Genomic DNA, 18,307 nt, shown 5'->3' with positions numbered 1-18,307 from the left:
TACTCTGTTTTTGTCAGAACTGAGTAATTTGGGATGTCTCAACACCATTGTCCTGTGTTCATTCTTGACAGCACCAACATGATGCCGCTCCACAACTTTTTCTTACCTGCCTTCAAACCTTCACTTCTTTCTACCCCACTATCTCTGAAAGAATTGAAATCAGCATAGCTCAGTCTTAGCACTGTCTCTGCACTTCTTATCCATTCTCTGTCAGAAGACAGGCTTCTTACAGCACCTTGTTTGTACAATAAAATGTCAGCTTCTTCAGATTTATTCGAATGTGGTGTGTGGGTCAGGGTGAATGTGCAGTGATACTGTTGTGCTATTTCTGACATACATACTTCTTCATAGGATCGGTGACTGCTGGTGGCATCCGCTTGTAACATTATTTGTCCTCTGCCTTTCTGGTCATATAGAGGTGCCTCCTCTTGTACTTTGGGACCATGTGAGCAGCCTTTTTGGCTTGAGAGTGAGAAGTCATTGATTTTCTCAGAATGGCTTGTCAGAGGGTTCTTTTATCACTCTTCCGAGAGCTACAAATATTCCTAAACAAGTTAGATTTTAAGAGCTTTATCCACCTGGAACTTGTGTCCCTGGACTCAGGCCAGGTGCTTCGCCTGATCCATATCTGATTGTGAGAAGTTGTTGTAGTACTGTATTCCAAACCATTGCAGTGTGACTTTTTCCCCCTTTTTTTTTCCTGTAACAGCAAGGTGTTGAATGGATGCAGTCTGAGTGAACCAAAATTTCAGTATAGTTACGTTGTACTCTTCACTTTTTCAGTACTTTAGTTCTTTCTTCCAATACGTGCTGGAGTGGATGGACCTGTAGACTTGGTCTTTCACAGAAGCTTGGTAACATACCTCTTCTCACCATCTGATGTTTTCTTAGACTGTGTGTCTGCATACCCCTCATTCCACTGATCCCTGAAGGAGTTACTGCAAATGTAAGTTCCATGTCTGAGCAGTTTCTCAGTGGGATTTGAAGCTTGTGCTTCAGATGTTCATGGATCCTTCCTTTCAGCCCTTGGATTCTTGTTGTCGTCTGTCCTTAAGGATGCTTGCTCTTTACATACTGTCTTAGAAGCCTTTAATGGCTTAAACCCATTATCAAGAATGGGAATTTTGTGTGTTCTACTCACCTGCCGAGAGGTTTGTGCTGGAATTCTTAACTAGAAGGTTCTGGCTGCCAGTGTGCAGTCCGTACTTTGTACCCCTTAACAACTAGGAAAGCTCTTTCCTTTTATCTTTGCAGGTCCAGGCCCTTTCAGATATCTCCCTGGTTGTTTCCACTACTGGGAGAATCTTATAATTTCCATGTAACACCTACCCAAATGAATCTCCATTTGTATGCTGACATGGTATTTAAACAGCGATATTAAACTGACACTGGTCAGAAGTCATTCTACAAGAGCTCAGGTAACCTTAGTACTTCTCTGCAGTGTTTCTGTTCAGGATATTTGCCACTTCTGCTCACCACCTTCACATAACATGATGCCTGAAGCAGTCAGCACTGCTGCAGCCTTCCACAGTCATACTAGAGCTATAGCTCAACAGAGCTTATACTGAGTGGTTTTTGCCAGGACAACTGGAGTCACTCGCTTCAGAACATACCTGTAGATCCTGTCTTAAAGAAGGGAAGGTTACATTCCAGTAACAGGTGTTCTTTGAGATGTAGTCCACCCTGTACATTCATATACCCTCTTCTTTACCTTTTCTAAGGCTTGTCTTTGTACAATTGATTGAAAAAAAAATACTGAAAAGTAGAGGCATTTCTCTCCCCATTTTTTTGGCACCTTTTGCATCAGGATTGGAAAATGTACAGAAGATCTTTACAGTTAGTGCAAAGGGAAAATTGAGGTGGTGGTGTCACTTAGTAGGATACATTTACAATATGACAATATGTCTTGAAGAATGTTCTTAATCTTAAGTCACTTTTCTTTCTTGTAATTCATAGATTTCACGGTGAACAATTGTTCGGGTCTTAGGGTGAGACGTAGAAGTTGCTTTAAAATGCAATTGTAAGTACTGGTTTTTGAGTGCCGTTAAAACAACTATAGGCAACTGTATATGTTTCTTATTTTATATAGAGGAAATGGCTACATACCTACATTATGTAAGGAGGCTAGATTTTTTTGAAGAGCCAGACTATGACTACTTAAGGAAGCTCTTCACAGACTTACTTGATCGGAAAGGCTATATGTTTGATTATGAATATGACTGGATTGGCAAACAGTTGGTGAGTACAATTAAGCTAATAGTCATGTACTGGATTTTTTATGTGACCAATGTTTTGAACCATTGTTAGTCTTGAGTTTCAGCACACATATGCATCTCATGGCTGCTTTAGTTGTGAACAGCTGCTACTACAAAATTGTTTTCAGATGTGTTTTTAAGCATTAACTTTTGGCTTGAGATGTTTCATATTAAGTTCCTTTCCAAATGTGTACTGTTAATATTAAAGTGTATCTCCATTCAATCTAAAAACCAGACTGGGTTTTGAGCTGAAGGAGTTTAAAGCTTTATAGGTGCCTGTCATTATTACATGTATTTTCTTGCTTTGGAGACTTTCTTGCTCCCAGTATTCTCAGAATACATAGACAGTTACTTCAATGCATTGGAGTTATACATACTCCAGATATTTATCAGTTTATGATGAAGAAACTGTCTATATGCATTGTTTTAATGAAATATGATGTAGATTATCAGTTTCCATCATGGTGCATCTAGAGTCACATACAATACTGTGTTAATATTCTTTAAAGACAGGGTAAAAGGTGATTTTTTTTTTTCAGCACCTCGGATTTTTTTCGTGCTTTTTTTAACAAGTAGAGAAGGGATTGTGTGTGTAAGTTTGGCAATTTTGAATTGATACATTTTACTATGAAGTTCCTTGTGTGACTGTCTAAAAGAATCAAAGTATTTTAGTGCTAAATCTTTTTTTACTTTTTAGCATTAAACACTACTTTAAGCCTGTCTTCAGGCTTTCATCAGAATGTCCTAATTGTTAATATCCTAATATCAGCCTAAAGTCTTTCAGAAAATTAATGTCCTGATAATATTCAGAATTGCAGCTTCATAGTATTGTGTAAGTCTTGTTTTACCTTTTCCACTATGGTATTAATAAATATCTAGTGAAGCTTCTGCTTTAACTTTATACTTTCGTCAGATTTTAAGATTAATTTCTATTGCGAACCAATAACTTTTGGTAAGACTTAAAAATTTATTTTTTTTTACCAGTTGCTACATATTATTTATATTTCTAGCCTACTCCAGTGGGTTCAATACATTCAGACCCTGCACTGTCTTCAAACAGAGAAGCATATCAGCACAGACATAAAATGCAGAAATCCAAAAATCAGGTAAACTGCTCACGTAAGATTATCAGCATTACTTTATCTTTTGTCTAATGATTTATGCATGTTGTTTCTTTTATTAGAACTTCAAAATAAAATTGACTCCAGGTTTTCTTTGGTTTTCCTTTGATATAAGCAGATCCTTGTTAATGTGTTTCTGTATCTGTAGACTTTAAAATGTCCTAAAAAGTTACTTGTTTGACACTGTGATACAGTGTAGCTTACATCAGTAGCGAATTTTCTCTGTGCTGATACTTCTTTAAATTTTAATCACTCTCTTTCCTGTATGCTCTATCATACATTCTTTTGAGGTTCTAATGCAGGTATAACACATTCATTTTTGTTTTTAAACCCGGATAATGACCAAGGTTAGGAATTTAGATCTATATCTGTTTGCCTAAGCTAACTTACAGGGTTGTGTTGGTGGACTTCGCTTCTTATTAGGAATTTTGAGTTTTAGCTGCTTGCATCTCTATGCAAGTGTATGTGTATGTGTAGGCATATGTAAGCATGCAGATAATGTTGATCTGTAATCTATATAGGACTTGAGGATACAGTGCTTCTGTATTTTTAAAAAATACTATATAATAATTAAAGCACAAATTGTTCTGGGTTTTTTTTTTGGTAATTTTAATGTGTTCTTTTGCATGTATTCCTAATGCATACAAAAAAACAGTCAACAGACCATAGGGCAGCCTGGGACTCGCAGCAAGCCAATCCACATCATTTGAGGGCTCACCTAGGAGCTAATAGACATGGTGGCTCGGTACAGGTATTTTCTGCTGCTTTGCATGACTTAATCAATTATTTTGCATTACATAATACTAATTTCCTGCAGTGCATGCCATGATTCCTGTTTTGATATTAATCGTTCCCGTAATGTTCATAGTGTTCCTTTTATTCCCTACTTCACCATTGCTAAACTGAAATTAAAACAGATGCAGAAGACTGGATCTTCTTGTATATGGAACTTCTGCTATATGTTTCTTGGAAAAAAGCCTAGAACAATGGAGAACTCCCTCTTTTTGAGGGAATATACACTTATATCAGTGCAAAACAACTGAAGTTTAGACTTCGTGTGTTGTGAGTGACTAAAACACTACTGAATTCAGGGTTGTTAAAGTCAGGGGTTTGTTCCTTAATGAAACTTCAAATGGAAGTGTTAAGTAGTAATTTTCGCTTAAACTTCAATATTGTTTTGCGAACAGTAGTTGACTAGAAGAGTGTTTCTGAGGTCAGTACTTCACACTGGTCAGTGGAATAATGCCCATCTCTTGTGCTCCTTTACATGAGCCTGTTAGTTCTTTTTTTAAAGGTAAGTATTTTGCTGTGTTGCAAGTGTATTAATTCTTGGTTCTTCATCTTACTGAGGCTGTTCATAGAGTTTTCAGCGGTAGTAGACTAAAGTGAAAGCCAAGGCATTTGTGATTCTGAAGAAGCATGACTGCTGTTTTTCAGACTACCAATAAATACCCTTTGGTTCACTTACGCTTTCAGAGGTTGCCACTCTTTCCAGAAATATGAACTGTGTTTTCATCCCATCTAAACTAAGCCATGCAACAGGGAGTTATGAGTGATTGTATTTGGTAGTGCATTTGTATGTAGTGTGTGTATATGGGAAGGACTGAAATATCTTTCTCCTTGAACTCTTGGATAGAGATCAACCAGAGCAAGGCAGGTCTTCTGCTATCTGGTGCAAATGATTCTACAACGTTTGTGTCAAAAGTTTCTTGGAGAAAAGTCATCTTAAAAAAAATCGCCTTAAGACAAATGCTGTCTTGAAAAGGAAGAGTTGTCCTGCTAAAGGAAGCCACTGTCAAGAATACTACTCAGTTTTGAAGTTGCTTTGAAGAATTTCAAGAAAAGTCAGCAAACATGTTGTTAAAGCTTCTCTGCATCCTCTTTTCTAAGCATACAAACATGTTGGGAGACCTTGAAATAAGTTTTTATCCTTACATTTTCATGAATGATCCTGTGTAATTTAGCAAGTACTTCACATGCAAACACCATGTGTTTCTGCTCTGGTTATCACAGTTACAACTGAGTATTTCACAATAAGCAATGGAATTATTTGCACAGTAAGACGCCTGGTGAGATAGTCGGGTTCATCCTATTATCTCTTACGAGTCGATATGGACAATTATGACAACAAATACTGAGATACTTGTAAAAAAAAATAAAAATCTACTGACCAAAGGTTAAGTGTCAGATGCCTGACCCACCAGATTATTACAGTACAAATCCTACCTATTTCTGTCATTGAATGTTTAGTGCTTCTGCCATCCTCAAACGAAGCTTAGGAATTTATGAAGGAATTTGAGAGTATGGGGCTGGGTTTGTTTGGGTTTTTTTGGGTGGCAGTAAGGTTTGTGCTCTAAGAGTGAAAACCAAACACCACCTATACTCTTCGTTCTAGAAAATGTCTTAGTTTTCCCCTCTTTTGGTGAATACTCTTGGAAATACAGCTGAATCAAGCCACTTGAAGAAGGAGACCAAGGAGCTTAAATACACTAAAGAAGCAGAGATAGGGTAAGACTAATTTAATTGATATCAGGAAAGAGGTTAGTGCCTTCCCTTAAAGCTCTGAAGAGACATGAAGGAGACTGGCAAACCTGATCAACAGAACTGCTTTGCTTAGTCTGTTCACTTTGAGTCTGTCACGCAGATGTTAGTTCCACTAGTAGACAGGAATGAAAAATGGCAAGAGTGCAGGGATGCAGGAGTAAACCCTGGAAAAAATACTGTCATTGGGATAATAGTGAAATAGTGAATAGGAAATTGTGAAATTACTGATTTTTGAACATGTATTGTAAGTTGAGGAATTGACAAATGTGTGACTAGAGCTAGCATAATCTCAGGTATTTCTGGTGATTTCAGGTAGTAAGCTCAACAAATGGAGAACTGAACACAGATGACCCAACTGCAGGCTGTTCAAATGCACCCATCACAGCTCCTGCAGTAGAAGTAATGGATGAAACAAAGTACGTTCATATTTTTATATTCTTTGGATACTGTATGCTCAGCTACTTCAAAATTTTTCTTACTAGTAAAAAAAAGTTGTGTAAAATTGAGTAGCCAGTGGTGAGGGCAAAACTACAGTGCTATACTTAATTTTGGCTTTAAATAATAGACTTTCTATAGCTTGTGCTTTTTAATGTAAGCCCTCAACAACACATTTCTATACTAAAGAATTGCATGCATTTTTTGTGAAATGTCTTAAGATAGGGTTCTGACATAACCAGAAATTATGTATGAAAGATGTAAAATTCTTCCTGTGTGGTATTCTGATTCTCTTTTCCCTTACTCTTGCCGTATAGCTGCCAGAAAGTGTTGAACATGTGGTGAGTTCTACAGCATAGGCAGGCAGAAATAGCCCCAGAGGCTTTTTTACTGTTGTTTGGCTTAAACCTAATTACAGAGAACTTTAAAGTCCCTTTGGAAATCACAAATTATGTTTTAAATATTGTGTAACAATTACTGGTTTTACAAACAGCCACTTTCAGGAGCTATTTTGCCTGCCTCAGCTCTTGCTTGCTTTTAAGTTGTGTAGTCTGTTGTGTACTTCATTTAATCCTTTTTAGTGGGTAGTAGAATATTTTTTTCTTACTTGCTGTCCTGCTTTAGAGGGGAAAATACTCTTTTCTGGAAAACAACTAGCTGAAAGTTGTAGCATTCAGCTAGTGTTTTAACATGTAGAAAATAACACACATGAACAAGTAGTAAATGTTACCAAATGTTTGACTGTTGCCTGTTATCTCTGTAAACATAGTATTTACCAGACTAGTACTCTTTGATACCTGCTAACTAATTACTAAAACTTAAGTTCAGGATGCCTTAAAATTACAGTGTATGAAAGGGAAAAATATTAAGGTCTGTTAACATGGGATAGACAGCTAATTTACACGTGTTTGAGTAGTGAAGTCAGGCTTGCCAGATAGTATGGAAAAGTATTCTTGATAGCTAAAAGCAGTATAACTTTCAGTATTCTTTTACAATTTTCAAATTTTATTTACGAATATTCAGTTTTCTTTCACAATTGTACCTGGAGTAGGATTTTACAAGGATATGGATCTAGTTTATTGTAAAACAGAGGCACTCAAGTATGAAGGACACATAGCAGAGCAATCCAGTACGAATTTTTTAATAGCAGTAGGTTCTGTAGGGCCCATTTTCCTAACTTTTAGATAAGGGGAAATTTCTCCAAGTACTTTTTTCTTTCTTTTTTTTTTTTCGTTCTTTTGAAGTGACTGTTCTGCAGATTGTGGTTTTGGTTTGTAAGATTTATGTGCACGTGCAGTTAAAAATAGTGAATGGAGGTGTCTGTTGTGCCACAGTAGCACACTGGCTTTCTGTGAGCACTGAGAACACCAGTTCTTTGTCTGCCATATTTGCAGAGTACTGTGTTGTTTTTCTGGCAAGAATTCCATTTTCTTGCACATATTTAAATCAGAGGAGACCCAGAAGACCAAGGATGTTGATAGGCTCTACACAGAAAAATTCTCTACCTCCCTTCTTTGTAGAAGTGCAGTAAACACTAAGCAACTTACGCTTACTTGAGTAATCCGTGGCATACCTCACTTTTTAGCTTGAGTATTCAAAGTAGTTCACAAAGACGGAACTAGTACACTTATGCAGATAACCTTATGTAGTGTATCAAAGTAACTTATGCCCAGTTTATGTACACACAGGAAAAGTTTAAATTTCTAAAGTTTTGAGTAGTGCTTAGCACTATTAAATATATGCTTAGTTATCTACAGAAAGTAAGAGAATTCTGAGAAGCCAGGGTGCTGCAGCTGCTTTAAGTAATTAGAGTGTAGAAGTTAATTTTCTCTGATACGAATAATTGACAAACAAATAGGCTGTCCTTGACCTTTTTGGCCTAGTCTTTACTGGTTTTGTTACAGATAAAATACCTACTCTCAATATCCTACTCCTTAGATTAATCTTATTTTTCAATATGACACACAAAAATTAGTTTTCCAGTACTGTCTATTTAAACTGCAGTTTCCTCATTCACTTTTTTATAGGGGTTAGAAGTTGGTTTATATTTTGGCAGTATAATTAAAGCACACATATACAAACCTCCTCCCCACCATTTCTGCCAGACATCAATGTATAGGTATACATCTTTTCTCAGTAACAATATTTCAGAAGGTTTAAGTTGTTTTACATTTTAACATGATAGTTAAAAGCTTAACATCAAAAGGTATTGTGAGACATTTGAATATCCATTTAAAGATTTTACACTGCTGAAGACTGTAGGAATTGCAAATACCAGTATCTTTCATGTCTGATATAGCTATTTTTGTTTTTAAGATACTGTTTTATCAAGACTCTCACTTCTGTGCCTCTTCTATCTGAAAATATGAACAAAGCTAGCCTTTCTTGCTCATGTCTTCTGTAACATTTCCTCATACTCTGAGGATGTTACCGAAATCTCGGAATGAAGAACTTACCGACACCAATGTGATGTAGTTAAGCAGACACTTCTTTATTAACGGCCGGGTGCGTGAGTGAGTCCTCTCATGATCAACGCACACCAGGTCCCAAAATCAGATTCCATATATAGAACTTATTCATACATATACATTAAATATTCATGCATAATCATAACATTTCCCGTAAATCATTAACATACTCTCCTCCTATATCCGATTCTGTGCAGTAAAGCTTAGAAAGGTCTAGAGATGTATCTGGGGTACGATTTGGGTAGGTGGTATATGAGTCGGTGGTCGCGATCTCCCCCTGCCAGAATTACCTTTTGCTAAAGTTCACGATTTCTTGGCAGGCATCTACAAGCTGTTCCAGTTGACTCTCCCCGGTTCCCATTAATCTCATATTCTGACATTTCAATACACCTCTACATACAGAAGACTGGTCAGATACAAAGAAACCTTTCAACCCTAAAGTTATTACCTAAGTTTTAACAATGGTTCCAGCCCCTTCTTCTAGCCTTGGTACAGGATGTACAAAAGATCTCATAGCAGCTTTTACTGTGCAACTAAAAGTTTCATTAAAATATTTCTTATCCTTCTATTTTTCAATTTTATAAAATGATTTTATAAAATCAATTAATCAAATAAAGTCAATCAATCTTAACTTATTAACAAATCGATAACAAGGAGGCAAATGAATAATTTTTAGAAATGCCTCATTCTTTGTTCTAGATGTTTTCAGAGTTTTAGAAGTTTAGCATGACTATATCTTTGTTTAAAAGATTGAAGAAAGGGTGCCCTATCATGTGTGATTTTAAACTGTGAACACAAATATTGTTTAGCTTAGTGTTAGACCTGTTACTGTTTCAGTGGAATGCTGTGAATCAAAGGATAAGGATTTCTTTCAGTAAGCATTTTATTTTTTTGGGACATTTGTCCAATTCTTCCATTGTGTGCTATATATTTAGGTACTCACATGCCATACATACTCTGAATCTTATGCCTTGTCATCTTCATGTTCCTCAGGTGTTGCTGTACAGTAAGCATGACTTAGCACAGGGTGTTAAGTTTTGGGATTGTTTTGTGTGAGGTTTTCATTTGGGTTTTTTTGGGTTGGTTTTCGTTTTTGTGGGAGTTGTGGGGAGGGGATTATTGTGTGTGGTGTGTGGTTTTTTTTTTTTTTTCTTTTTTTCTTTTTTTTTGAAAAGTAGCTTTCAGGCCTATTTCAGTTGTTACTTGAGTTACAAAAGCAGAAAGAAAACTAACCTGATGGCTGTTCCGCCCTGGCACTTTTAGATCTTATCTTCTACAGCTGGTCTTCAGTTATCACAGACCAGTTAGCTTTTATTTCCTCAACTCTTGGCTAGCTTAGCCATCAGAGCAGTTTCTTGCATGAAGCATGTATGATTTGGATAACCAAAAGGCTCTGTGGAGGACAGGAAAGAACAAACAGGAAAAGAGATGATCTAACCTTTTTGCATCTTGCTTTCTTTTAACACCTGTTAAGAATTGTGCAGTGAAGTGCTGCCATATGCTAGATGGCAAATACAAAAAAACCAGGTATCTAAACACAAACGAGACATGTCTTGACTGCTCAAGTGTGGTAGAGGGAAGGGTATTTAATAGGAAAAAGGTATGATAATGTTTTAAGTAGAAAAAGAAACGTTTGTAACCATAATACTGAGATTGCTACCTAAGATAATATCTCAAAGGTCACTTTAGATTGTGCAGGAAAAGTTGTTTCTCAGGTTTCAGAAACTGGTATTATACTGTCTGCTATACAAATGCTTTATACCCTGTAGAGCAAGAGGTTAGCAGTCATTAAATGTTTTCTTTAAAAAAAAAAATTCTTCCCTAGAATTAGACATTTTGAAAGCGTATATAATCTTATGCATTTTGCATGTGTATTGAAAAATTTTGTGGTTTAATGCTTGTTAATAATGTCCCTGTCTGTAGCTTTAAATATAGCTTCAAGCAATGTAATATATATCTATCTATGTGACAATGACACCCTCTAGTAGTAGTTTCCCTTACTGCATTTTAATTTTGGGCTTTCTCTCCAATAACTGATGGTTTTTTTCCTACTGTAAGTTATGTAACTCTCAGAGCAGCTCTGGTCTGCCTCTGCCCACTGCTGCTTTTTCAGTGACTGAGCAACAGGGTGCCTTTGGATATTTTGAGAAGGTAACTTCTGTCTCCCCTTACATTGGATGTTTTTCTCACCCCCTGTATGTAGAACCTGATTTTTAGACCTTTATTGTCCCTGGTTTTCAAATGCTTTCCCCTTTTCCCATACTCCATATTAAATCAGCAGGATTCCTTTTGAATTTTAGTGCCATAAAATGCTTGGTGAACTTAAGGATTTATTGATAGGCTATTGATGCAGTATACTTATGTATTCAGTTCCGTTGTACTTCATAGTTTAAGAAAGACTCTCTAGGGTATATAATATATAGCACTGCAAGTGAGAATTCAGTAACCAACTGCAGAACTCCATGGGGCAAGCTCTGTTAAGGTAGACAGCTTGTATGTTCACTTTCTGATTGGAAACTGTGAATATTTTAGTAAGTGGAAGCTTTATTTTTAAAGGTGGTGGTCAGGAGCTGGGAGTTGCTTAAAAAAAGGCTAACTTTATATGCAAATGAAAAAATTTCCTTTGTGTGTTTTGTTGCTTTCCTCTTCAGTTTATTTTCAAAAATACTTCCTGGACTTCTGCAGTACTTTTCTGTGTTATCTGTCTCTAACTCCCTCCAATTCTTTTTTCTTTTGTAGCATTTTTTCAGTTACTTCCAAATTGTCTTTATTGCTATGTGAAATTTGTAGTATTGTCAATTTTAGTCTCCTTCACATAACGCAGTAAAGAACAAAGGATGTCAGTATACTTTAATATACTTACAGGTGTGATTTTTCACTTGTAATAATACCATCAAAACACTGAATCAAAATATTAATTATATTTTCATGAATATTTTCTTCTAAAATAGTTTGGGGAATAGACTTTGGGAAGGTTTCTTCCAAGTTCTGGTTGACAGAGTAAGCTCTAATTGTTTTCTTAGTAACAGTATTGTCTTAATTACACAGTTCAAGTGACACAATCTTAAGCTCAAGCTTCTATATGGCATATAACCAGTTAATGTGAAAGAGTACTCGGGTAATGGAGTGTTCCTTATTCTTACAAACATACTTTAAAGCCACCATATAATGCCTATGCTTTTGACACCCTCACACAATACTTTAAACTTAATAGCTTTTTATTATAACCTATTTCATTTGATACTTTTTTCCAAAAGTGAAACGTGTCAAAAATACCTCTGCTTCAGTTTTTCACTAATAAGTCAATTACCTGCAGCAGAGCTTAATGTGCTCCTTGTGGTGCTGGCTATACCTGAACTACATACTTAAGAGAAACAAGTACAGTAAACAATTTAGGTTTTGTGATTATTTTTTTATCGTATTTAATTAATGTCATACCTGCAGGTGCTGCTGCTTTTTAAAGCAGAAGAAAAGAAAAAACATTAATCGCCACAAATGACTAGAAAACAAGCAGAACATGGGAAATTGCTTCTGTTCAACTGCTGTCTTGATCATCAAAAAAAACCCCAACCAACCACCACCACCCCATCCGCTGTCCCTGAAAAAAAAACCCAAAATGAAACACTATAAACAAAACCACACCTCTGTAATGATCACACATTTTCCAAGGACTCAATTAGAAACAATGCCATGCCTGCGTGCTTTGATTTGGTTCTCCTGCAGCCATCTTCTGTTTCTTTAACTCATCTATTCTGAAAGCTTTAAGGTTTTGTAAATGAGTGCTGCTTTGACCATCAACAAATGGACCAATGAAATCGTAAAAAAGAATATCTGCGGCTAAACTAAACTTGGAGGAGTATATTTCCTGTTCTAGGAAATAACTAGCAGTGTCTTAGCTGAAGACAGATGTTATAAATCTGTGGTTTGAGTTCATAGCAGTGTATCAAAATCAATTTTCCTCAAAAATGAGAAGAAAAATACAGATGCACAACCATATAGAAAAATAATAAAATCTCAAGATTTCTTTTCTGACACATGCATCAATATTTTCTTCTTTTGTCCCAGTATTACTGGCAATACTGTAGTAAAATTGCATCAGTATTAAACCCTATGTGTGAAACCATGGTACAGCCACTGTCTAGAGATACTGAGGAGGCAGATGTAACTGTTGATGGTTGTCTAAACATCGCAATAGTCATGAACAGGAAGTATTTCCAGTAGCCTCTGGGTTTGAAAACCTGCTTTTGTTAGATCTACAATGGAACTGCAGTACCACAGAAGTGACAGAAGTGTTTGTACAGGGAATACTGAAGTTTGTATAACTTTAAGTTGTGCTTCCAGTAATGTTAGTACGTTTGAAATACCTTCAAAAGAGATGTACAGAGGAGTTATAAAAGAAGAAATAAATGTGAATCTGGTTGAAGTGGAATGAGATTTAAAGCCTATATGCTCAATAAGGTAATGGATGATTTACAAATCTTTAATCTTTAAATACAATTATGCCCTGTAATATTAGAGATCCGTTTGTAAATTGTTTTACTCTTTAATTTGAAAAACAAATGCAGCGGAAGTGAGTTACACTGGAAAACAAGTTTCAAGGAAAAAAAGACAAAACTCAAGAAATTTTGGGTGCTATGGGCAAGTACATAAAGAAAGCAGAAGTTTAACAGCTACAATAGTAGGATGGCAAGGATGTGTCAGGTACTTCCCTGCAGTCCAATTAAGTGACTGCAATATGAACAAAGAGCAGTTCTGTAGACAAGGCAGCCCATTTCATATTTTCTTCAGAAAATAAATGTTTCTTTTTAAGCCATAACAAGAGGTATGTTTCTGTCATGTTTAGCTGCCAGTTATTGAAGAAGGGTTGTGAAAGTTGGAAGTGACTAGACAGATTTGTTGACCAAAACTCAGATTATCTCAATTTTTCATAATTGTTCTAGAGCTAATTAGCATTTTTCTATCCACACATGCCTTTTGGCATGTTTATTTATTTTTTATATGTTCTGTGGTAGCATTTAAAATGTATATTCACATAAATGCACACCTTTGAATGAATTATTACATTTATGAGGATTAGTTGTATTTTGTAATTTTTTCCTTAACAGACAAAAGTGTGTTTTTTATGTTGGGATTATGTGTTTATATATATATATGATCTTTGTCATTATTGCTGTTCATGATCTTAAGTTTTTGGTTTAATAAAACTGGACTTGGCCTATGAAACCATTCTGTATAACGTAAGTTTCCAGTCTACTGGCTTGTGTTGGTGGTCTCACACTCATTAAGTTAATTCTTTGGTTTTATCTGAGCTGAACAGGCAGGTTACTTGACCATTCTTGTATGAAAACACATCCTTCTTTGTAGTACTTGACCAAATATGTTGCTTTGTATGATTTGCAAGTACATGTTGTATGTGTATTTCTTGCACACCTGATTAGTTTCATTCTCAGAGGTTTTTGACGTGTACACTGTTTGTATGATCAGAACTCCATACACATGACAAAGTGTGTATATTATGGATTTCATAAAAGCTGTTTATTTGCTGAAATGACCAGTATCGAGGCACTTGCTTTTCAGCAATATTTAAGTGCTTGATTTTAATGCTGAAGAAGCTTTTCTTCTAGTAAAAGTGGTTGATACTAATACAGGTATGTTCAGGTTATGCCAGTATGATTTGCATTTATATCCTTTTTTCCTGTCTGAACTAATGAGGTGTAAACATGGGCTGGATGAAATGAAATACATCCCTATTTAAATGTAAGGCAAAAAAAGATAGTTTTTCTTAAACTTGCTCTTTTTTTCCCATGCTTTCCTACAGTCTTGGGTGAAATAACAGAAGCTGTTGTTTTTAAGAATTGCTTAACACTTGTACACTTTTTTGGACAGTGAGGAATTTGAAAGCATGTTACTCAAAATGGTACCTCAACATTGCAGTTAGTTATGTTTTCTTAGTAAACAGGTGTTACTGTTATATGCTTTAATATGCCTAATGATAACAATAGAGGGAGGAGACTTCAATGCACATGTTCTTAACTAGGAAATCTACTCATGGTTTCCATGGATTAAGTTCTATGCTGTCTGTGCCACCTGGAATAAAAGCCTTTACAGATATTGCGACACATGGAATAAGTGTGTCTTTAATTTTGTCAGGTATATATCTAGAAAAGGACAACTTGTAGCTAGTTCTTTATTCACAACCTTTTGTTCCATAGAGATGATTCTGTTTAGCTGTAGAGCACTTGATATGATCTAAAAAGGGGCATATTTACTTGAGAATAATGCTAGGCAAAATTGGTTGCTAGATTTCTGGTTCGGTTTCCTAGCACTTTTTTTTTTTTTTTTTGCAAGCAGGTGTTTTTCATTTACTTGTGCTCTTACAGATCTACAGAACTATTGCAAGTACATTTTTTTCAAGTTCATATTTTCTTTTTATTCATATTGAAGTTTTGCTCTAAACTTTTTTCAGACTTTGTGTTTTGAAACCTAAATGCCTAAAAACACAACCCTGTGTATTTTTCAGTAGATTTTTAGGGGTGTTTAATTGCTTTTTCTGAAGGATATTTCAAACATGAAGATAGCAGAATTGGTCATGTCAGAATTAAGCCATTGTACAGCTTCATTGATTGTATTATCAAATTAAATAATCTCTGAGGATATCTTCCTCTCCAACTTTTCAAAATGAGTGATAGTGAGTTACTATAGTTCTAAGGATGTATTCAGTTCTCAGACACTCAATTTTATTTTCTTGTAAGATGGGCTGTTCTGTATCTTATTACCACATTTCAAACCTTGCTCAAAATACAGCTTCGCTGAATATTTCTGCATCTTCCTGTGGTGACACATACTATAATATGGGTATTTAACTTATTTATGTCTTCATATGACTTACCACTGAGACATTATCCTGTTGTCATTGAAGGCTACTGAATCTAAAAGTACTGCTTAAAAAACCAAACCCACAAATAAACCCAACCCACCAACTTCATTTACTAGTTTGAGATGCAATTTGTATTTCAGAGTACACTTTTATTTCCTTGGGTACTGGAGATCACTTGGATGTTAAGCTAACCCTTAGGTTTTGCAATGAACAACTGAAAATATGGAACACCAAGAAAGTGCTTTGTAAAGGTTTGAGCAGTTAGGCTACTGTCATCCTTATGGCAGATAGTAGCATTTCATTTTTAGAAAGATGTTTGTACACTGCAGATCTCGACCTCAGTGCTGTGAGCTGTTCTGTTGCCTGGAACAAGCAAGTCATTGATCCATGGCCTTTGGCAATAATCAAATACAATTTCATTAAAATTTAAAGCACTTATGGACAGAGGGGATGCCAAGGAAGCAAAGATCCAGTGAGGCATGATCATGACACCTAACCGTTTTGTATGTTGATCCTAAACTGCCTTTTTCTTGTTTCAGAAAAAGCTTGTGAACTGATTTCATTGAGTATTTGTAAGTTTTGGACTGTGCTGTAACTACTTATTACAGCCTTTGGAAATTACCTGAAGTTCATGACATTGAACTGAAAATATACTGCTGAAAAGATAGGTTTATGTCTTTTTATTAGTGAATATAGAGGTGAACCTTCTAGAACATTCAAGAACATTGAATATAAGTACCTCCAGAGATGGTGACTCAACCACTTCCCTCAGCAGCCTGTTCCAATGACAACAACCTTTACAGCAAAGAAATTTTTCCTAATAGCCCATCTAAACCTTCCCTGGGGCAACTTCAGGCCACTGCCTCGAGTCCAGTCACTTGTTACTTGGGGGAAGAGACCAACAGCCACCTCTCCACAGCCTCCTGTCAGGTCGTTGTAGAGAGTGATAAGGTCTCCTTTCAGCCTCCTTTTTTCCTTACCTCCATCCTAAGTCTGCCCTCTTTCAGGCTAAAACTGTTGTCCCTCGTTCTGTCACTACAGGCCTTGGTAAAAAGTCTGTCCCCAGCTTTCTTGTAAGCCCTTCTCAAGTATTGAAAGGCTGCAGCAAGGTCTCCCCAAAGCCTGCTCGTCTCTGCTGAATAGCCCCAACTTTCTCAGCCTTTCTTCTTAGCAGAGGTGTTCCAGCCCTCTGATACTGTGTCCCTCCTCTGGACCCACTCCAACAGGTCCGAGTGTTTGTTGTAGTGGAGACCCCAGAGCTGGATGCAGTACTCCAGGTAGGGTCTCATGAGAGCACGGTAGAGAGCTCCCTTGACCTGCTGGCCACGCTGCTTTTTATGCAGCCCAGGATACAGTTGGTTTTCTGGGCTGCAGGCACATGTTGCCGGCTTATGTCCAATCCTTTGTCCACCAGTGTCCCCAGGTCTTTTGCATCCTCTGTTTCCGCTCCCTTGATCCCCCAGTCTGTACTGAGGAATGACTGGGGATCACCCCTACCCGGGTGCAGGTTGTTGAGCTTGTTAAAGTTTATGAGGTTTGCATGGGTCCACTCCAAAAGCCTGTCAAGGCCTGGAGATGCCTTCCTAGATCTGTTGTTTGTAAACAGAGATGGTCTCGTGGGTGAAGTAATGACTGGTGGGTGGCTGTCTTGGCCACAGTGATTATGACATAGTTGAGTTTAAAATCTTTAGCAACGTGACAGAAGCCGCCAGCAGATAGGCTGCCTTGGATTGTGGAAGAGCAGGCTTCATTCTGCTCCCTGACTTCCACCTCATGGGGGGAGGGTACCCAGGGAACAACTGGTCTTAGTGTTAAAGATTGAGTGAGGAAAATGCAAAAGTAAGTACCTCAGCTTTTTCCTTAGCTTTTGTGAGTTTCTGCCAACATCCAAGAAGGGATGGAGAGACTCCATAGCCCTCAATTTGTTGTTAATATATTTATAGAAATATTTTTTTTTTCTTTTACAGCACAGCCAGATTAAGTTTCAGTTGGGCTTTGGGCCTTCGAACTTTCTCTCTGCAACTTGCTACACCAAAGGTCTATGGGATTGGATCGTATATGCCCAAGAATACTGAGGCAGCTGGCTGAAGTGCTTGCTGAGCCATTTGCAATCATTTATCTGCAGCCCTGCTTATATCGGGGAGGTCCCAGTTGGCTGGGCAAACATGATGCCCATCTACAAGACGTCCCGCTAGGAAGATCCAGGGACCTACAGCCCTGTTGGTCTGACCCTGGTGCCAGGGAAGGTTATGGAGCAGATAGATCATTCTGGGTGCCATCACACAGCACGTACAGGACAACCAGGGCATCAGGCCCAGCCAGCAGGGGTTTGTGAAAGGCAGGTCCTGCTTGACTAACCTGCTGCTGTCCTGCTGTAACAAGATGACTGGCTCAGTGCATGAGGGAAAGGCCGTGGATGTTGTCTGCCTGGACTTCAGTTGAGCCTTTGACACAGTTTCCCACCACATTCTCCTGGAGAAGCTGGCTGCCCATGGATGGGCGCACTCCTCGCTGAATAAAAAACTGGCTGGATGGCTGGACCCGAAGAGTGGTGGGGAATGGGGTTACATCCAGTTGGCAGCTGGTCACAGGTGGTGTTCCCCGGGG

The 18,307-nt window shown here is 37.3% G+C and overlaps 1 protein-coding gene and 1 long non-coding RNA gene across 16 annotated transcripts in view; one reads left to right on the top strand and one right to left on the bottom strand.

Annotated features, from left to right (window-relative positions):
* Nucleotides 1-12,855, top strand: part of CSNK1G3 (casein kinase 1 gamma 3) — a 68,685-nt gene extending 55,830 nt beyond the window's left edge. For 7 of the 15 annotated variants that reach the window (XM_080372661.1, XM_080372659.1, XM_080372664.1 and 4 more), the window contains 7 exons: nt 2,090-2,238; nt 3,266-3,361; nt 4,032-4,127; nt 6,233-6,336; nt 6,673-6,696; nt 10,882-10,974; nt 12,268-12,855. In XM_080372661.1, coding sequence (XP_080228787.1) covers nt 2,090-2,238; nt 3,266-3,361; nt 4,032-4,127; nt 6,233-6,336; nt 6,673-6,696; nt 10,882-10,939 — 527 coding nt within the window. In that variant the 3' untranslated portion in view covers nt 10,940-10,974; nt 12,268-12,855. Of the gene's footprint in view, nt 1-2,089; nt 2,239-3,239; nt 3,362-4,031; nt 4,128-6,232; nt 6,337-6,672; nt 6,697-10,881; nt 10,975-12,267 lie in introns of those variants that run through there. The other 8 variants (XM_080372666.1, XM_080372665.1, XM_080372668.1 and 5 more) reach the window with 8 other exon arrangements.
* A 708-nt stretch (nt 12,856-13,563) lies between these two features.
* Nucleotides 13,564-18,307, bottom strand: part of LOC308056824 — a 103,656-nt gene continuing 98,912 nt past the window's right edge. Inside the window, exon 2 of the long non-coding RNA XR_013924989.1 lies at nt 13,564-16,439. This is a non-coding gene — a long non-coding RNA (uncharacterized lncRNA). The remainder of the gene's footprint in view (nt 16,440-18,307) is intronic.

This window comes from Falco punctatus (genome assembly GCF_963210335.1).
Source record: "Falco punctatus genome assembly, chromosome: Z".
NCBI classification, from domain to species: domain Eukaryota; kingdom Metazoa; phylum Chordata; class Aves; order Falconiformes; family Falconidae; genus Falco; species Falco punctatus.
This window is presented reverse-complemented; position numbering and strand designations above follow the sequence as displayed.